Here is a 16,572-nt window from a genome sequence, read left to right as displayed (position 1 = left end):
ACGCGCGAGCGCCCTACGACGTCTGGCAAACCACCACCGACGGAGGCAAAGACTTCTCGCGGTACATTGACTACACACACACCACACGCACACACACACACACGACACACACGCAACACACGCCTGGCATGACACCCCGTGACGATGCCCCGACAGAGAGGTGTACAAGAGGTGCAGGCGGACGGTGGACGAGTGGGACTGGCGCGAGGTGCGACGGAAGCGCGGGGAAATCGTGCAGCGGGCCCTCGCCCCGCTCGGTGTAGATGTCGACCTGCGGGCGTGGGCCGAGCGGCGGGAGCGATGGGCCAAAGCCCGACGCCTCCGCTACATCCGCTCCCAACAAAAGACATGAACATAGTTCACACTCTTCACTATGGTGTGTGGCGTGTGTTGTACGTCGTGTGCGTCGTGTGTGTCGTGCGGTGAGGTCTACAATGAAACAAAGAGCTTGTGTCTAGAGTCTCTAGAGACGGATGCCAAGGTGCTGTGCAAGCCTGAGACGCTTATCGAACGCCACCGCTTGCACAAGGCCATAGTAGGCCAACATGGCATCGCACTGTGCCACGCTCAGGACCCACAGTTGGCGCCTGGTGGTCGGGTGCCCGGAGGGAAGTGCGGCACTGGCAGCGGGGAGCGGGCAGGTGATTGGCGCATCTCATCTGCTGCGTCTGCTGTCTTGTTGAATCTCCTGGCATCCTCCAAGGCGTAGCTTGCGCATTGGCCCCAAGCAAAAGTCAATCAATCAAACCGAAGGGGCCGAGAGGACAATCAAATCCAAATGAAGAAACGCGAGCTTGTCCGTGCGGTGATCGCCAAAAACTCACAAATATTCGACATTCCGTCCTTGCCCCAAAAGGAATGCTAAAATTCTTTGGCGGTGGTCACTCGCGCCATTGGTCCATGAAGCGGGCGTGGAAGGCGGCCATGGCAGCGACGACGCTGCGAATCTGCTCCTCCTGCGGCAGGAAGGTCGTCCTGAAGTGGAACGTGCCATCCCTCTGGCCGAAGCCTGACCCGGGCACCACACAGATGCCTGCCGTGTGCGTGTGCGGTGGGGCGTGTGCGTGTGCGTGTGCGTGTCAATCTTGAGACTGCGAGGACGAACAGGAGGGAGTAGAGTACCGGTGGCGTCGAGGAGCGCAAAGCAGTAGAACACGTCGGGCGCTCTGCAGAGCCGCTTGGCCTCGTCGATGGCCCGCTGCGGCAGCCGAATGCGCGGGAACAGGTACATCGCACCCTCCGCCGGGTTGCACGTCACGCCTGCACCAGTAGGTACCCCCCAACAAGCATGTAAGGTGGCGGCCGACAAAACGTTTAAGGTGGCGATGGCGGTGGTTTCGGCGGAAACGGAACCTTCGAGCTGGTTGAGGGCCGTGGCGAGGAGGCCGGCGCGCTTCTTGAGGGACTCGAAGGTGGCCTGCGTCTCGCGCTGGAACTGGTCGTGGGAGTCGTCGCCGGGCTTGGGCGGGCGCACCATCAGGTCCACCACCACCTGACCGGCGATGTTGGGACAGAGCGAGATCGAGGCGAGCTTGTAGATCTGCTGCTTGACGGCGATGTCGAGCCCCACGAGCTCCATGTAGCCGCCCCGGTGGCCGCACCTGGTAGAACGCAAGCGAATGTGAGCGGTGCGCGTGTCGCGTGTTTCGTGTGTGCGTTGCGTGTGCGTGTCGTGTGTCACGACGTACTCTCCAATCACGCCCTTGGAAACGGAATGGAACGACACGAGCTCGAACCCAGCGTAGGCCTCACCCATGCTCCGCAATACCTGCCCAACACGTCACACGTATGATGCAATGCTAATATGTTGATATAATTGCAGAAAGACACGCACACAAAAACTAACAAGAGGCCGAAGGAGGAGGGGTACCTTCTTGAACGAGGTGAAGGGGCGAATGTACGAGTTGGCCTGGTACACTTCGTCCGCCATGAGAAGCACTCGTCGTCGATGGCAGAACTCGATCACCTTTCGCCAGGCGTACAATCGTAAGCGATCCACACGCACGACACACACGACACACACGACACACACGGCACACACGGCACACACGACACACCACACACACCACACTCACCTGTTGCATGTTGGCGGTGTCGAGGCACTGGCCTGTGGGATTGCCGGGGTTAATGACCACCATCGCCCTCGGGGTCACCCCTTTGGCGAGGGCCTGCTCCACGATGGACTCGAGCTCGGCGATGTTGAGGCTCCACCCCTTCTCCTCGTCCTACGCGAACAATGAATCATAATTAAGGCATAAAATTATTTATTATTATTATTACCATTTATTTGTTTGTTCGTTTATTTGTTTATTATTACTATAAAAGATGTAATAATAAACAATAATAAAAAAGAAGAGCGATACGTACGAGGTAGTACTTGAGCTGGGTGCCGCCGAGCATCGGAATGGTGGCAGAGTAGAGCGGGTACTGCGGGATGGGGATCAGGATCTACACCGCCGCACACGCACACACGGCACACGGCACACGGCACACGCACGTGGTGAATCATCTCATGAGAGCGGCAGCGCAGCGCAACGTGAAGGGCGCCCGTACGCCGTCCTTCTCATCGCGAATGAGGCACTGGAGGATCTTGACGACGCCCGCGCTGGCGCCGTCGGTGAGGAACACGTCCTCCATGTCGCACGCGAATCCGTCCCGCTCGCTGATGAACTCGGCCACGTGCTCTCTCACGGTCCTCTCGCCCCTGCTGTTGCTGTACGCCCCTCGCACCACCACCACCACCACCACCACCACCACCACCACCACCACCACCACCACCACCACCACCACCACCACCACCACCCACGCGAACGCGCAAGCACTTCAGAGTCTGCACTGTGTCGTGTCGTGTCGTGTCGTGTCGTGTCGTGTCGTGTCGTGTCGTGTCGTGTCGTGTCGTGTCGTGTCGTGTCGTGTCGTGTGGCGTCTACCAAGTCCGCCGGGTATGTCGTGGAGGATGGACTTGGCGCGAGCGATGGCGTCCTTCGGGAACAGCCGCTCGGCATCGGCGCTCTCCAGCAGCGCCGGATACTCGAGCAGAGACAGCACCTGATTTTTTTAGAGATTAAATAAAATGAAAAACAAAAACAAAAAAATTAAAATTAGAAAACGTGAGAGAAAGGTCGTGGGAGAGATGAGAGGGAGGGAGATAAGGGTGGCACGTGCCTGTCGGTAGAAGGTGATGGGCTTCTGCCTAAGCTGCTGAGGGTTGCCGATGTTGCAGTAGATCACCTCCTTGAAGGGCAGCGAGTCGCGCCTGGCCGGGTCGCGCAAGGTCTGCTCCAGCTCCTCCGCCCTGATAACTAGCTCTCCCCTGCCCCCAATTACGTAATATTACTTATTTATGTGAGATAAAGTGACATTTTAGTTGTACATATTTATGATTAGACCTTTGTGTAAACCATTATAAATAGGACGATAATTCGTTACCTGACAGCATACTGAACCTTGTTGAGGATGACCTGGTTCATGTTCTCCACACGCAAAATCTTCTGCATCAGCGCTTGTGCCTCCATCTCCTTTTTGTTGTGGTCTCGCTGCAAAAAAATGACTTTCTTCTCATTTCTTTTTCTTTTTAAATTTATTTTAGCCAAGATGAGAGCTGCGCTGAGATTGAACGTTTCGATGGTGCCGAGCCGGGCCACCGCACCTGCTTTGCATTATGCGGCCAGCACGACGACCGCCACACGAGTTCCTCCCCTCCTTCTCGATTCCTCTCGCATGCAGCTACACAGCCTTCTTCAGCGACCCTCATCGGCCGCTACCTGGGCTACATCACGGCGCACACCACGTCTGTCCAGCCATCGGTGCCCTTTTCTTCACCCTTGCATATCAATCTGTCAATCATCCCACACCCTCGGCGCTAATCTTGTATGTTCTATTCCGCAGGCGCGGCTACGCGAACGTGCTGGCAGAGCGAAGGAAGGAGCTGGAGAAGCTGGCCGCGCTCTTCTCTGAGGCCCGCGACGAGATCGAGAACGCGCGCGAGGTACTACTACCACTACTACTGCTCCACGAGCTCAAAGAGGTGTTGAAAATGTAGCGCCGGCTTGTTGGCTCTGGCGTCGTTGCGGCGTCCTGCTCAATCGGTTGGTGCTGTGATGGCGGTTATGCGCAGAGCGCGGGTACGACCTACTTCAACGAGGACTTTGCGGAGGCCAAGAGCTGCGCCACCAACGCCCTCGACTACTACAACCAGGTAAAGCCATCGTGCTTGGCCAACAAACATTGTACATCAGCTCATAACTGTCCTTCTTCTTCCATCAGCTGCTAAAAGAGCTGCAGCCAGAGGAGGCCATCAAATTGAAGGAAGAACAGAACCCCAAGGTGCTGCACCCGACCGATCGGCTCTATCTCACCTTCCTGTCCCTAACGTGGTCATCACTGCGGTGCTGTGCAAACAGATGGAACAGCTCAAGATGGAGCTTTCCATGCTCGAAGAGCTCGCAGCCGACTAAGACCAGTCCCTTCCCGGCAGAGCGACCGTGTTGCATGTGTTGCGTGCGTCGCGCTGTGCGCTGTGTGTTGCGTGTTGCGTTGGCGCACAAAAAATGCAGCAAAATTCCGATCGTGCCGGATCAGGAAATTGAATTTATTTTATTTTCTCGAGAGCCCAGAGGCGGAAGAGACGGAGGAAAAAAGAGCTCTGGGGAAGTTCCGCCCAGAGACGCTCCGCATTCAGACTTTGTAATTCCACTGCTACTGCGCCCGAAAGGACAGCACACATCATTCGGTAGGCGTTATTCCAATCGCATCACATTTAAACAAGGCTTCGTTTGCAAATTTGCATCAATCTCCATCTTCATCTTCTGCCGCGTTAATCCATTACGACCAAAATGCCGTTGAAGAAGTCCCGAAAGATTGCTGTGGTGGGTTTCAGAGCTGTTGGTACGTCCCTCCCTTGCACCTGGTTGTGCTACTCGATCCCTCTGGCTTCATCTCTGCAGATGGTCGCACCTCTACGCGGAGATGGCGGTGAGGATGGATGAGTTGGAGGCCGCCTTCCTCATGCCTCTATGCCCGTGCCGCCCTCTGTAGATGATGCATTTGCTCTTGCTCTCTCTAATCATTTCACTTTGTGCATTCGTTGGCACAGGTAAGTCAGCCGTGACGATCCAATTCTCGGAGAACCATTTCGCAGAGGCGTACAACCCCACAATCGAAAACACCTTCCACAAGACTCTCAAGCACAAGGGCACCGAATACGAGCTCGAGATTATCGATACCGTACGTCTGCAGACAGCTCTCTGGGTGGGGAGGTCGTTTTAGATCGTTGCTTCGATCCTCTTTTCCAGAGTTACTCATCTTTGCCTTCTTCACGCTGCAACGACACACAGGCTGGTCAGGACGAGCAGTCGATCATGCCCTTCCGAGGCACTATTGGGATTGACGGCTACGTGATGGTGTACTCGGTGGCCTCGCGCACGTCAATGGAAACGGTGAAGGTGCTCAACGAGAAGATCATCAACGAGAGCGGCACGGCCACCGTGCCACGAGTGCTGGTGGGCAACAAGAGCGACCTCCACAACGACCGCAGCATCTCCGTCGAGGAGGGCAAGCGCACTGCCGAGGAGCTCAACTGCGCCTTCATCGAGTGCTCTGCCAAGCACAACGAAAACATTTGTACGCGTACATTTTTTTTTATGTTGTGTCGTGTGTGTGCGTGTGTGCGCACCACTACATGTTGCATCCAATCTAACGTTCGTGTGTCGGGAGTGCAGCCCAGGTATTCATCACAATTTTGGAGGAGATCGAGAAGCTCACGGCGCCACAGGAGCCTGTGCAAGAGAGCAAGTGTATTCTCTGTTGACTCCCTCCTCCAACCCACCGCTGGAACACGGCGTGCGCCGAGTGCACTCACCGAGAGCGCAACACACCCGTGATCGCTTTGGCCGTCGCCCGACACAAGGATCATCACCTCAAGCGCGCCAAGGACGCCAGCCTTGACACAGCGAGCGCACCTGCGCCATCCCATCTCTTTCTCTCTCTCTGTCTCTCCTAGTAACGTGTATACAGTATATTCGTGTAAATAAATGGTACATGTACACATCAACATTTTTGAGACCAGTACTACTTTGAATCAGCCTTCAAGTGGTGGCAACTGTTTGTCAAAAACTGAACTAAACGGCTGCGCAGTGGTCTCTGGTCTTTTAGAGATGGAGGAAGGCCTTGGCCTTGGCGAGCCACTTGTCCTTGCTGTCGAGGAAGTACTTCTTGGTCTCCTCCTCGAGCCAGGCCTCCGCCCTCTTCAGCACCTCCGCGTGCTTCTCCTTCTGCGCGGCATTCGCCTTGGCTGATCAGCCCACGCACAACCACACATGTGACACGACACGACACCACACGGCATGACACGCACCTGGCCAGAGTGGGAGAGCACGGTGATGACGAGCGAGGTGGCCCAGACGTTGCTGATGTAGTCGACGATGGGCACCCCGACCAGAGCGTCGATGATCTGGGTGAGGTTCTTGTCGACGAGCTTGGCCAGGGCCGAGTTGAGCAGCCAGTAGTCCTTGTCGCCGCCCTTGAGCGCCACCAGCTGATCGGTCAGCTCCTCGGTGATCTCCAGCCTCTTGCGGGGCGGCGCAGCAGCCGGTGCCGGACCCCTCCGCCCACCACCGCCGCCGCCGCCACCGTACGCGCCAGCCCCAGCGCCGCCTCTGCTCCACGAGTCGCCACCACCGTCGCTGAACAAGACCAGAGCTCAGTCTGTCAGTGCGTGTGTGTCGTGTGTGTGTGTCGTGTGTGTTGTGTGTGCGTGCGCGCGCGCGTGTGTGGTTATCAGGGCGGGTACCGCTGGTCTCGGGAGTGGTACTGCGGCCTTTCTCCCCGTTCTCCTCCGCGCTGGTCGTGCCCGTAGACTAGCGAACAACATTGGAATTAGTCGGCTCGTGCGTCGTGTCGTGTCGTGTCGTGTCGTGTCGTGTCGTGTCGTGTCGTGTCGTGTCGTGTCGTGTCGTGTCGTGTCGTTGGTCGTGTCGTGTCGTTGGTCGTGTACATGATCTGTCACTGTCCCTCGGCGCCCCGCCTCTGAAACCGCCGCGGCCTCTGCCGCCTCGGGCGCCGCCGCCGATGGGCTGTCGGTAGCCCAGGCCGTTGAGGGGCACGGTGCGGCGCACCATGGTGCCCTCGGTGGCCTCCTGCCGCTCCTCGATCGCCACGAACGTCGTGTGGCGCGACGACAGCGAATAGGCGAGGCTGAGGTCGATGATCTCCCTCTTCGCCTCATCGTCGCTCTTACCTTCCACGCCCCGCTCCAGCGCTACACACGACACGACACGACACCCACACACACGACACCCACACACATGACACACACACGACACACACACGACAAAGTGAAAGCGATGAGAAGAAAGAGCGAAGACGGAGAGGGGGAGGAGGAAGGGGGCACCTCGGATGGCGGATCGCGCGTAGAGCTGGTGTACGAGGGAGTCCTTCGGGGCCGCCTTGGCGTCGAGGAACAGGTCGTGGCTCACCTCGCTGTCGCCCAGCTTGCCCCTCAGCGTCACCTTGATCTTTTCCTGCACGCCACCCGCCACCATTGAGCCGTGTGTGCGGTGTGTGCGGTGTGTGCGGCGTGTGCGGTGTGTGCGGTGTGTGCGGTGTGTGCGGTTTTGGGGAGGTACCTGGCCTTCGGGGATGGCGTCGTTGGGGAGCATGGAGTAGAGGAAGAGTACGCCGTGCGAAAAGAAGATGGAGGACGGGATGGCCGTGTTCTTGATCTGCTCCTTGGCCGGCAGATCGCCCCAGTCCAGCCGCAGCTCCGTAATTGACGGCTTCTCCTTCTTTTGGGCTTTTGTTGTTGCATTGACCGCACGACACGACACACACGACACACACGACACACGCGACACACGCGACACACGCGACACACGCAACACACGCGACACGACACACGCAAGGAAGGTTGGCACTTGAGAGAACTCGAACGTGAACGCAACGAGAGAGGTGCGCACCGGCGGGCTTCTTGTCCTTCTCCGGCTCGGCCTCGTCCTTCTTCTCCTCCTCCTCCGCGGTGGCGGCGGTCTCGTCTTCGTCTTCGGTCTCCTCTTCATCGACGGCGGCGGTGGCGGCCTTGTCGGTGGTGGCGGCCGGGAAGAGCTCCTTGGGGTACAGGACCAGCGCGGCCGCGTACTCGCCGCTGGGGCTGTCAGCGGCGGGCGCCTCGAGGAGGCCGTAGGAGGTGGCGAGCTGCTGGCCAGTCGTCGCGGCGGGCGCCTCCAGCTGGAGCAGGAGCGTGAAGTCGTGCTTCAGCGCATTGACCATCGAGCCCAGGGTCACCTGCGCACCAACACACGACACACGCACGACACACACATGACACGCACACGACACACGCACGACACACACGTTAGGGAGGGGGACGACGACACGAAGGTGAGATGAGACGGACCTTGGCGTGGGAGTCGGAGGGGAGGGCGATTGAGACCGGCTGGCTGGCGGCGATGCCCGCGATGCGCGACGATAGCGCAAAGTCGACCTCGATCGTCAGCTTGAACTCGGGACGCTGCGGATAGAACGAAGACGACGACGACGTGCTGTACCGAACCATTTTGTTCAGTCGTGTGTGTGTGTGTGTGTGTGTGTGTGTGTCGTGTGTGTGTCGTGTGTGTGTGTGTGTGTGTGTGTGTGTGTGTATGTGTGTCATTTGTGTGGTACCCTTGTGCGTTCTTCTTGGCATACTTGGGCGCGAGGCGAGAGGGAAGCGAGAACTTGAGCCTCGGGGCCTCCTTGGCCGCTCCCCTGCCGCCGCTCCTCTCGAGGCCGAGCTCGGTCACGTAGGTGATGCGAATCGTCGCCTGCTTGCCTGGTGTGTTGCCAAATCGAATAATCACACGACACACACGACACACACGACACACACGACACACACGACACACACGACACACACGACGGTTGTTAGTCAGTGTGGGTTGAGGGTGGTGGATGTGGGCGGGTGGTACCTGGGGGCAGGTTGCCCACGACGGCGGTGAAGACGTTCGGCTTCTCGGACCGGCCGGTAAAGGCGCCGTGTCCGCTGCTGATGGCGTCATCGTACAGGTTCTGGTGCGCCAGACAAAGAATATAAGTGGCTCGTGTGTGTGCGGTGTGTGCGTGTGTCGTGTCGTGTCGTGCGTGCGTGCGTGTGCGTTGAGATTGTAAACACACCGCGGCCTCTTCGTTCTCCTTGACCTCGCCGGTGATCTTGCGGCCTTCGACTTCGGCGCTAAACCCGCAGACAGCAGATCTCGCTGCGATGGGGAAGGTGTATCTGCATATATCGCGCCAGGAGGCACCGCGTCAGGTGGTGGCACACGACCAGGCGTGCAGATCTCAAAAAATGGAAAGTTAATAAATCAATAATGAATTGATCAATGGCAGCAAATGCGATTGATTGATTGATTTGATTGATTTGATTGATTTTTGTACGCACGTGACTTCGACAGGGTTGCGGTCGTTGTTGACGTATTCCTGCGTCACTTCGACCCTCGCGAAGAAATCCACAACGTGGGCTCGAATGGCGACGTTCTTGAGCGGGATCGAGAAGCGCCTCTGGCTGTAGCTGTTGTACCCGAACAGGCCACACTTGTTGCCGAGCGGCTTCGGTCCGCCAGCAGGCGCGCCAAACGGAGGCGCCCTGTGCTGCTGGTACCTTTGCTGCTGCTGCCCTCCAGCAACAACACCACCGCCCTGCTGTTGAGGGGCGCTATTCCATTGTCGATGCATTGCGATGTTGATAATCTCTTGACTCGTAGATCAAAGAGAAAGCAATAAAGAGATCAATATAAATAGTTCGTTACCTCTTTCCCACTCTTTTCCACCATCAACACGATTACTCTTCAGCCAAAGCGGGGAGGCAGGAAGTTGGTGAGAAGGGGAAGGTGTAGTGTGAGGTGTAGATGTTCATGTTTCCTATATCGTTCCTATATATTGTTGTTTCTCTCACTACTTCGTCTACTGGACGCCGGACTTGACGTCATTGTCGCGCGGGTTCTGCTTGTTGGGATTCTCAACACCAGGCCCGGCGCGCGGCGCGTCCCTGATGTCCTTCTCCATCGCGCTCTCCCTCCCCTGAGACATCGGGTTCTCCTTGGCCATCTTCTCCGTCGCCCTCTCTGATGATGCACACCACAGTTCAGCACACACATGCACTACACAAGCCATGGAGAGGGGGGGGGGGCGCAGTGCGTACTCAGCACTTCGTCGCCCATCGGTTGCTGGCCCTCCCGCTGATCCAGATTGGGGTCGTACCCTGAGGAGGGTATGGGTATGGTGGTGGTCACGTCATACAAACAAGACACGCAGTTGGTCCATCAAAACTGCGGAATGTAGGAATGCAGGAAACTTGCTCCTGCTCGCGCCCGCCCAGGAATCCCACCCATCAGGGCCTCACCTAGCGCCAAGAGCGGTTGAGGGGGAGGGGGGCAGCGCACCTCCTGACTTGTCGTGGGCGAGGGAGCCGATGGGGGTGCCGGTGTCATCGGTGAGGCCCTTGTTGCCCACATCCGTGGCGAAGATGTCGTTGGCAAGCTTGGCTTGCGGGTCGTCGTTGTAGCTGCCGGCTCGGCTGATCGAGTCCTTGTTCGCGGTGCCCATGTTACTGACGCTCCTACACGCCCCCAAGCTCGCCACTCGCCTCGGCATCAGGCCGCCCGCCATTCCCATCGCTCGCGTAGCTGTCCTTCTCATGGTGTGTTAGTGCTTCGTTGTGGTACGTGCAGCCGTGCTGCTGCCTTTTGAACTTAGAGGTGGCCTTGAAGTCGGAACTTGACAGAGAACTGTGCGGACGATAGTGTGCTTGTTGCCGGTTGGTTGCAAGCTCGGAAGCCACTGGTTTTTTTATGGAGAACGAAAAGAACATAAAAAGAAACAAGGAAGAAAATAATAAGAAATGCTATAATGCGAAATTTGACAGAGTGAAAAGGGCACAGGTCGACGAAACAAAAACGAAAAGTGACAGATTGAAGGGAGCATGTCCCAACCGCAGAAGGCGAGACGACAACACCAACAACTTCCTCTTTCTTCTGCGTAGCCTCAGCCTTGCGCTTTACGAGAAACACCAACCACATCACCACCGCACCAAAGTCTTTGGGAAGACCAGCGTTCCTCTGCCACCTGCTCCCCACGCCCAAGCCGCTACGCGCACCCAGAACAACCGAACGAAAGAAGTAGACGAAGCAGCAGAGCGTGAAAGATGACCGAACAACAGCAGCTGCACCAGCAGCAGCATAATGGTGAAAGCCAGAACGAAAAGAAGGGCCTGCTGAACTCGCGCTTGGTGGAGAGGGCTCTGGGCTACTCGTGGATCAAGTATGGTTGGGACACCGCCTCCAAGACCTACGAGACCGTGAAGCAGAGCAACAGCCTCGCCAAGGTACTACTTCTACTTTCTCCCCCCCTTCTTCCCCCCCCTCTACTTTGCCCTTTCTTTTGTGCTCACGCCACCTGCTGCCACATGCAGTACGGCTGTGAGCTCGCCGAGAGCAACGTGAGCAAGGTGGTCCACTCGCCTCTCGTCGAGGGCAGCATCCACTTCTTCGCCCCTCTCATCGTCATCGCCGACGAGTTCAGCGTCCGTCAGATCGACAAGGTACCCCCCCCCACAACGTTCCTCGCCACTCGCTACTCTGCTTTAAGGCAAATTTTGTGTCGACCGAAATTGGCTGTGTTGATGGTTCACGTGTAGCGCGAGTGCGATTGGAGCCTGACTGGCACACGTTGCGCACCGGTGCTCATCTCTGTTTCTTTGTTTGTTTGTTTGTTTGTCTGTTGGTGCTTCTCGTTGAACAGGTGGAGAAGGGCGCCGAGCTGGGCCAGAGGCTGGTGCAGAAGGTGGTCGTGGACCCGGTGTCGGCGACCTACAACGCGGCGACGTCGCTGCCGTCGCGCTTGCTGGACCGCGCCGAAGCCCTCCTGGACTACTACCTCCCCGAGGAGAAGCAGAAGGGCGACGAAGGCCCCACCGCCGGCAAGTCGCGTCGAGACAGCCAGGACGGCCGAGTCAGGTACGCACAAACGTAGGATTATGTTGGGTACAATCTTGCGCTGATGTGTCGGCGCTGGTGATGCAGCTCTCTGGGTCGCTTGTTCGAACTGACCGTGGCGACCACGCAACGCACCTACGCGCGCTTGGGCTACGAAAACCTCAAGACGCAGGCCACGGAGAAACTGCACTCTTACGAAACTCTGAACGATTTCCTCATCTACATGCGCACCAGCGACCCAGAGAAGAAAGAGAAGCTTGTCAAGCAAGGACGCGTACGTTAGCATCGGAATGTTTAGTGTGTGTGTGTGTGTGTGTGGTGCGTGCGCATGGCGCTAACGCGATCTCATTCATTCTCTTTGGGGCAACAGGACGTCTATTGGAATTTCCGCAATAACTACAAGACCATCTTCATCCAGTCGGCGAGGTCGGTGGTCCAGCCCTACCTCGTTGCGCCCACACTCAGGGTCTACAACTCGCTCTCCTCCTTCTGGACCAACAACATCAAGCGGTATACCAAGCTCTAATTCCCACCACCTTCCCCCCCGATACAAACTTGCCTCACTCACCCCCCCGGGGCTCGATCCTTATCCTTTCCTTCGTAGGATTGTGCTGCGAGGGCCGTTTGCTTCTCAGCTTGCCACCCCTGCCAACCCCTCTGCTTGAACGCACTGAGCCATACTCCGCCACAGTGGGCCGTGCGTGTGTTCAACCACCCACCTTTTTTGTTTTTAGGTGGAATGAATAGAGCACACTTTTTTTTTTGAGTACAAGTCACTTGGAAAACAGAGCCCTTGTGCTTGCCCTTGGCTGCTACCAGGCGCAACAAAGGGTGCTTGCCTTGCCTTCAACGTCTGTTGAGCAGAGGTCAGAGATAGTGGACACAGCGAAAAATTCACTGCCAAATGGAACGTTTAGGAAACGAGAGGCACTTACCATAAAGACCTTCATGTTGTTAAAAAGAAGAAGAAGAAGAAGAGGCAATGAAGAGTGCTTGGAGAACAAGGGCTTGGGCGGTGAGCGTGGTGGTCCTTGCCGTGGTGGGCCTCTTCTCATGCTTCTCGGTACTGAACACACTCAGTAACCCGCCGCGGGACTCGACTGCCCTGGTGCAACCATCACCACCACCACCACCACCACCGAAGCTTAGGCGGACGCTGGCCTACTGCGGCAAGTACGGCCGGTTTTCAAACCAAGTACTTGGCCACCACCATTTTTTTGTTTTTTTGTTTTTTTTTGACCACACGAGCCACCACATCGTGCCTGCAGTTGTGGTGCCAACATGCCTGCACGCTCCACCCCCCCCCCAAGGTGATAACTCTGAGCCGGGCATTGTGGCTGGCGGGCCGCCTGAACAGGCAGCTCGTACTTCCAGACCTCATCGTCGACAAGACTGTGGCCGAGATATTAGACGTGGAATACATCCGCTCATTCCTTCAACATGCTGGTACGACTCCACTCCGCTCCAACAGCAACAACCACAGACCTCCATATATATGGGGGAGGAGGGGGGTCATGTCTCATTCTCTGTTTCCGCTACTTCCTTCAACACAGGAGGCTTCCTCACCTTCGACGATGTTGGTTGCGTGGAGATGGAGAGCCTGTGGGCCACACCCCAGGGGCTCATCAAACAGCGAGATGTGCGGAAGGACAACCCCGAGACCTTGCTGGGGCCTCTGGCCTGCACGACGGCCCACCACCCAAAAACAGGCCTACGCTGCAGCTTCGGCGGCGCGGCGGAGGTCAGAGCGTTGGACTCCCTTCAGTGGAACGACACCTCCTCGTGGGCCGCCATCGACCAGCCGCTCCCTCCGGCCATGGGGATGCTGGCCGGCATGGTGTACTCCCTTCCGGCCACCTTTGGTCAGGCCCTGCCCGTCATTCCCTTCCATCCGGCGGTGGTCGAGCAGGCGCGCACCGTCATCGATCAGCTGCCGGCCATTGTCGCTGCCAACACCACCAACAGCGCGGCGGCCAGGCCGGTGTCCATGTGCGCTCACATACGACGGGGGGACTTGGCGTCCCGTCAGCCACCGATCGCCAAGGTGGTGCTGGACATTCTGCGCTTCATGGCCTCCGTCGAGCCGCGCTATCGAGTGGGCAAGCTGTTCCTCATCCACAACGCCAACGCGTCGGAGGGCGAAGACTTGCAGAACGGCCTTCCGCCCGGCATCCAGTTCAGCTGCGACAGCGAGAAATGGGCCATGTGCTCCTCGAGCACACTGCAGATCGCGGTGGAGCAAGCCGCCTGTTCGATGACCGATCTCTTCCTCGGCTCCAGGGGCTCCTCCTTCAGCGGTGCCACACACGCAGCTTCAACCTTGACAGTGTTGGTTTCCTTCTCCTCTAAACCCATCTTTCCTTCACACGACACGACACGACACGACACGACACGACACGACACGACACGACACGACACGACCAACGACACACAGACCTCATTAAGGAGTATCGGATAGTGCTACACAACAAGACCCGGCGAAGTAACGGCTACACAGGCATGACCGACAAACTCTACGATGTGGAGGTTTCGTAGGCTGGCCTACAAAATAAAGGTAAATGGAACGTTAAGGCAAAGGCTTAGCTTCTTTGCGAAGCTTCGATGGTACCGAGATCTTGCTGTAGATGCCTGGCCACATCGCTTCTCCAATTGCGACGCATGGCAACACGCCATGGTTCACTCACTACACGTGCAGTGCACAATGTGCCAGGCGTGAAGAAAGAGAGAACCAAAAACGAGAAATAAGGGAGGTGTTCGGTGAAGCGGTTCTCTAGCAGACCACATAAAAGAGAGATCATCTACTGCGCCCTTGTTTGTACCACCTTCGCAGCTCTGAGCTCAAACCCCCAAGCACAGCAACACTTCAATCGAAATTTGTACTAATGGATCCCACCACTGCCCACCCCTCAACATTCACCAAGTCCCCCAACAGCCAGTGCGTCATCAACATCATCCCTCCCCGTACGTTCTTCTTCTTCTCTTTATTGCTCCCTCACCCCACTATTTCCCCCTCACCTCATGTAGCGCCTCACCCACTCACTCTTGATGCTGCCGCTGTCAGGCGAAACGTGGGCAGAGATCCAGAGCGTGCGCACCCAGTACATCGCCGACGCCCGCTGCGGACCCCACCTGTCCTTCATCGACCCCTTCCTGCTGCCCCACTTCTACCCCGAGGTACTATTTTCTCTTTTCTTTTCTTTTCTTTCTTTTTTTCCTCCACCACTAACCTGGGCGGGTGGTTGCAGGCGGCCAGGCTGCTGGGCGAAGCGTTGGCCGACATGCCGCCGATCGAGGTGCGCCTGGCCAAGTTCGGCCACTTCAAGCACGCCAAGTCGGCCACGCTCTTCCTCGAACCCGAATTCAACCCGCCCGGTAACATACACTACTCCATGGCCCGTACATGGCCACACCATCATCTTATGACTGTGTGCGTGTGTGCGTGTGCGATTGCGTGTGCGCGAGCGTGCGTGTGCTATTATGTGTGTGTTCGCAGATGCGATGGATGATCTGCTGGCACGGATCATGGCGGTGTTCCCGCAGTGCGATGACACGGTGAAGCGGGGCCAGGGCAAATTCGTGGCCCACGTGTCGGTGGCCAAATGCAAAAACGAACAGCAGCTCAGGAGCGTGCAGGCCAAGCTCGAAGCCTCCTTCCGGCCCATCTCCTTCACCCTCAAAGAGATCTACCTGCTCCACAGGTGCGTGTCACCCCAACAACGCGTGCGTTTCGTTCTGTGTGTGTCGTGTGCCGTGTGCCGTGTGCCGTGTGCCGTGTGCCGTGTGCCGTGTGCCGTGTGCCGTGTGCCGTGTGCCGTGTGCCGTGTGCCGTGTGCCGTGTGCCGTGTGTGCGTTCTGACGCGTCGGAATGGATCATCAGGAAAGGGACGAACCCATTTGAGGTGAAGGAGGTGGTGCACTTCGGGCCGCCGGGCGAGCACACGCCGCCCCACTTCGGCCCCGACAGCCCCGGCGACCTCCTCACGGCCGAACAGCACCACCCCATTGGTACCCTCACCCGCACCTCCACCATCACCTTAACCACCAGCTCGACCGACGTCTCACCACGCCCTCGACACACAACAGGCCGATCGCTGGTGGTGTGCGGCCTCCCCAACAACTGCACCACGGCCCAGCTCTCCGCCCTCTTCACCACAACGCCGCCCGCCAAGGCCGAGGTCATCCTCAACCCCAACGGCAAACCCAGGTGCGGCCCATTCGCCTCAATTGCTCCACAGCAACCTGCAACGAACAAACAAATAAACAAACAAACAAACAAACAAACAAACAACCAACCAACCAACCAACCAACCAACCAACCAACCAACCAACCAACCAACCAACCAACCAACCAACCAACCAACCACAAGCAAACACTGACGTCAATGGCTTGAATGACAGGCCACTGGGCGTGGTGGAGTTCGATACGAGGCAGGAGTGCGATGAGGAGGAGGCCCGATGGCCGGCCGAGGGTCGCGAGGATGGCGTGTTTGTGCGCCGTCTCTGGGTCATGGTCTTCCCCGACGTCGTCGGCGGCAGCTGCTCTCTCAACGCCGTCAAACAGTCCTAGAAAAGAAAAATAGTTGGAGGAATATCTTTGTGACATCTTTAA

General features: G+C 57.4%; 8 protein-coding genes across 8 annotated transcripts; 5 read left to right on the top strand and 3 right to left on the bottom strand.

The window, feature by feature from the left end:
* Window positions 1–881: 881 nt before the first annotated feature.
* Window positions 882–3,515, bottom strand: ACA1_174630 (alanine aminotransferase, mitochondrial, putative; the record flags this gene model as incomplete). The annotated part of the gene is made up of 11 exons (XM_004356649.1): window positions 882–1,009; window positions 1,123–1,260; window positions 1,354–1,601; window positions 1,689–1,768; window positions 1,871–1,966; window positions 2,076–2,225; window positions 2,368–2,448; window positions 2,554–2,723; window positions 2,931–3,048; window positions 3,232–3,313; window positions 3,442–3,515. The coding sequence occupies 11 exons, from the start codon at window positions 3,513–3,515 to the stop codon at window positions 882–884; spliced, it is 1,365 nt and encodes a 454-aa protein (XP_004356702.1).
* A 79-nt stretch (window positions 3,516–3,594) lies between these two features.
* ACA1_174620 (late embryogenesis abundant protein) lies at window positions 3,595–4,457 on the top strand (the record flags this gene model as incomplete). The annotated part of the gene is made up of 6 exons (XM_004356648.1): window positions 3,595–3,627; window positions 3,735–3,790; window positions 3,889–3,988; window positions 4,118–4,198; window positions 4,267–4,326; window positions 4,404–4,457. 6 exons carry the CDS (start codon window positions 3,595–3,597, stop codon window positions 4,455–4,457), a joined length of 384 nt encoding a protein of 127 aa, XP_004356701.1.
* A 378-nt stretch (window positions 4,458–4,835) lies between these two features.
* Window positions 4,836–5,809, top strand: ACA1_174610 (Rasrelated GTPase; the record flags this gene model as incomplete). Its single annotated transcript, XM_004356647.1, has 4 exons — window positions 4,836–4,887; window positions 5,096–5,226; window positions 5,337–5,622; window positions 5,721–5,809. The coding sequence occupies 4 exons, from the start codon at window positions 4,836–4,838 to the stop codon at window positions 5,807–5,809; spliced, it is 558 nt and encodes a 185-aa protein (XP_004356700.1).
* A 340-nt stretch (window positions 5,810–6,149) lies between these two features.
* Window positions 6,150–9,705, bottom strand: ACA1_174600 (vault protein inter-alpha-trypsin protein; the record flags this gene model as incomplete). The annotated part of the gene is made up of 12 exons (XM_004356646.1): window positions 6,150–6,287; window positions 6,356–6,683; window positions 6,791–6,857; window positions 6,995–7,258; window positions 7,391–7,520; window positions 7,626–7,792; window positions 7,956–8,280; window positions 8,393–8,537; window positions 8,659–8,806; window positions 8,943–9,042; window positions 9,148–9,250; window positions 9,413–9,705. The coding sequence occupies 12 exons, from the start codon at window positions 9,703–9,705 to the stop codon at window positions 6,150–6,152; spliced, it is 2,208 nt and encodes a 735-aa protein (XP_004356699.1).
* A 228-nt stretch (window positions 9,706–9,933) lies between these two features.
* ACA1_174590 (uncharacterized protein) lies at window positions 9,934–10,575 on the bottom strand (the record flags this gene model as incomplete). Its single annotated transcript, XM_004356645.1, has 3 exons — window positions 9,934–10,094; window positions 10,172–10,231; window positions 10,413–10,575. 3 exons carry the CDS (start codon window positions 10,573–10,575, stop codon window positions 9,934–9,936), a joined length of 384 nt encoding a protein of 127 aa, XP_004356698.1.
* Window positions 10,576–11,173: 598 nt separating this feature from the next.
* Window positions 11,174–12,628, top strand: ACA1_174580 (uncharacterized protein; the record flags this gene model as incomplete). The annotated part of the gene is made up of 6 exons (XM_004356644.1): window positions 11,174–11,353; window positions 11,441–11,569; window positions 11,770–11,984; window positions 12,051–12,237; window positions 12,334–12,473; window positions 12,568–12,628. The coding sequence occupies 6 exons, from the start codon at window positions 11,174–11,176 to the stop codon at window positions 12,626–12,628; spliced, it is 912 nt and encodes a 303-aa protein (XP_004356697.1).
* Window positions 12,629–13,554: 926 nt separating this feature from the next.
* ACA1_174570 (uncharacterized protein) lies at window positions 13,555–14,498 on the top strand (the record flags this gene model as incomplete). The annotated part of the gene is made up of 2 exons (XM_004356643.1): window positions 13,555–14,260; window positions 14,398–14,498. 2 exons carry the CDS (start codon window positions 13,555–13,557, stop codon window positions 14,496–14,498), a joined length of 807 nt encoding a protein of 268 aa, XP_004356696.1.
* Window positions 14,499–14,845: 347 nt separating this feature from the next.
* ACA1_174560 (uncharacterized protein) lies at window positions 14,846–16,530 on the top strand (the record flags this gene model as incomplete). The annotated part of the gene is made up of 7 exons (XM_004356642.1): window positions 14,846–14,924; window positions 15,025–15,137; window positions 15,209–15,359; window positions 15,457–15,661; window positions 15,841–15,968; window positions 16,047–16,167; window positions 16,362–16,530. The coding sequence occupies 7 exons, from the start codon at window positions 14,846–14,848 to the stop codon at window positions 16,528–16,530; spliced, it is 966 nt and encodes a 321-aa protein (XP_004356695.1).
* Window positions 16,531–16,572: the final 42 nt, after the last annotated feature.

Source organism: Acanthamoeba castellanii (assembly GCF_000313135.1).
Source record: "Acanthamoeba castellanii str. Neff unplaced genomic scaffold scf7180000084741, whole genome shotgun sequence".
Lineage (NCBI taxonomy): Eukaryota > Discosea > Longamoebia > Acanthamoebidae > Acanthamoeba > Acanthamoeba castellanii.
The sequence above is the reverse complement of the archived record's forward strand: the minus strand, read 5'-3'. Positions and strand labels throughout refer to the sequence as shown.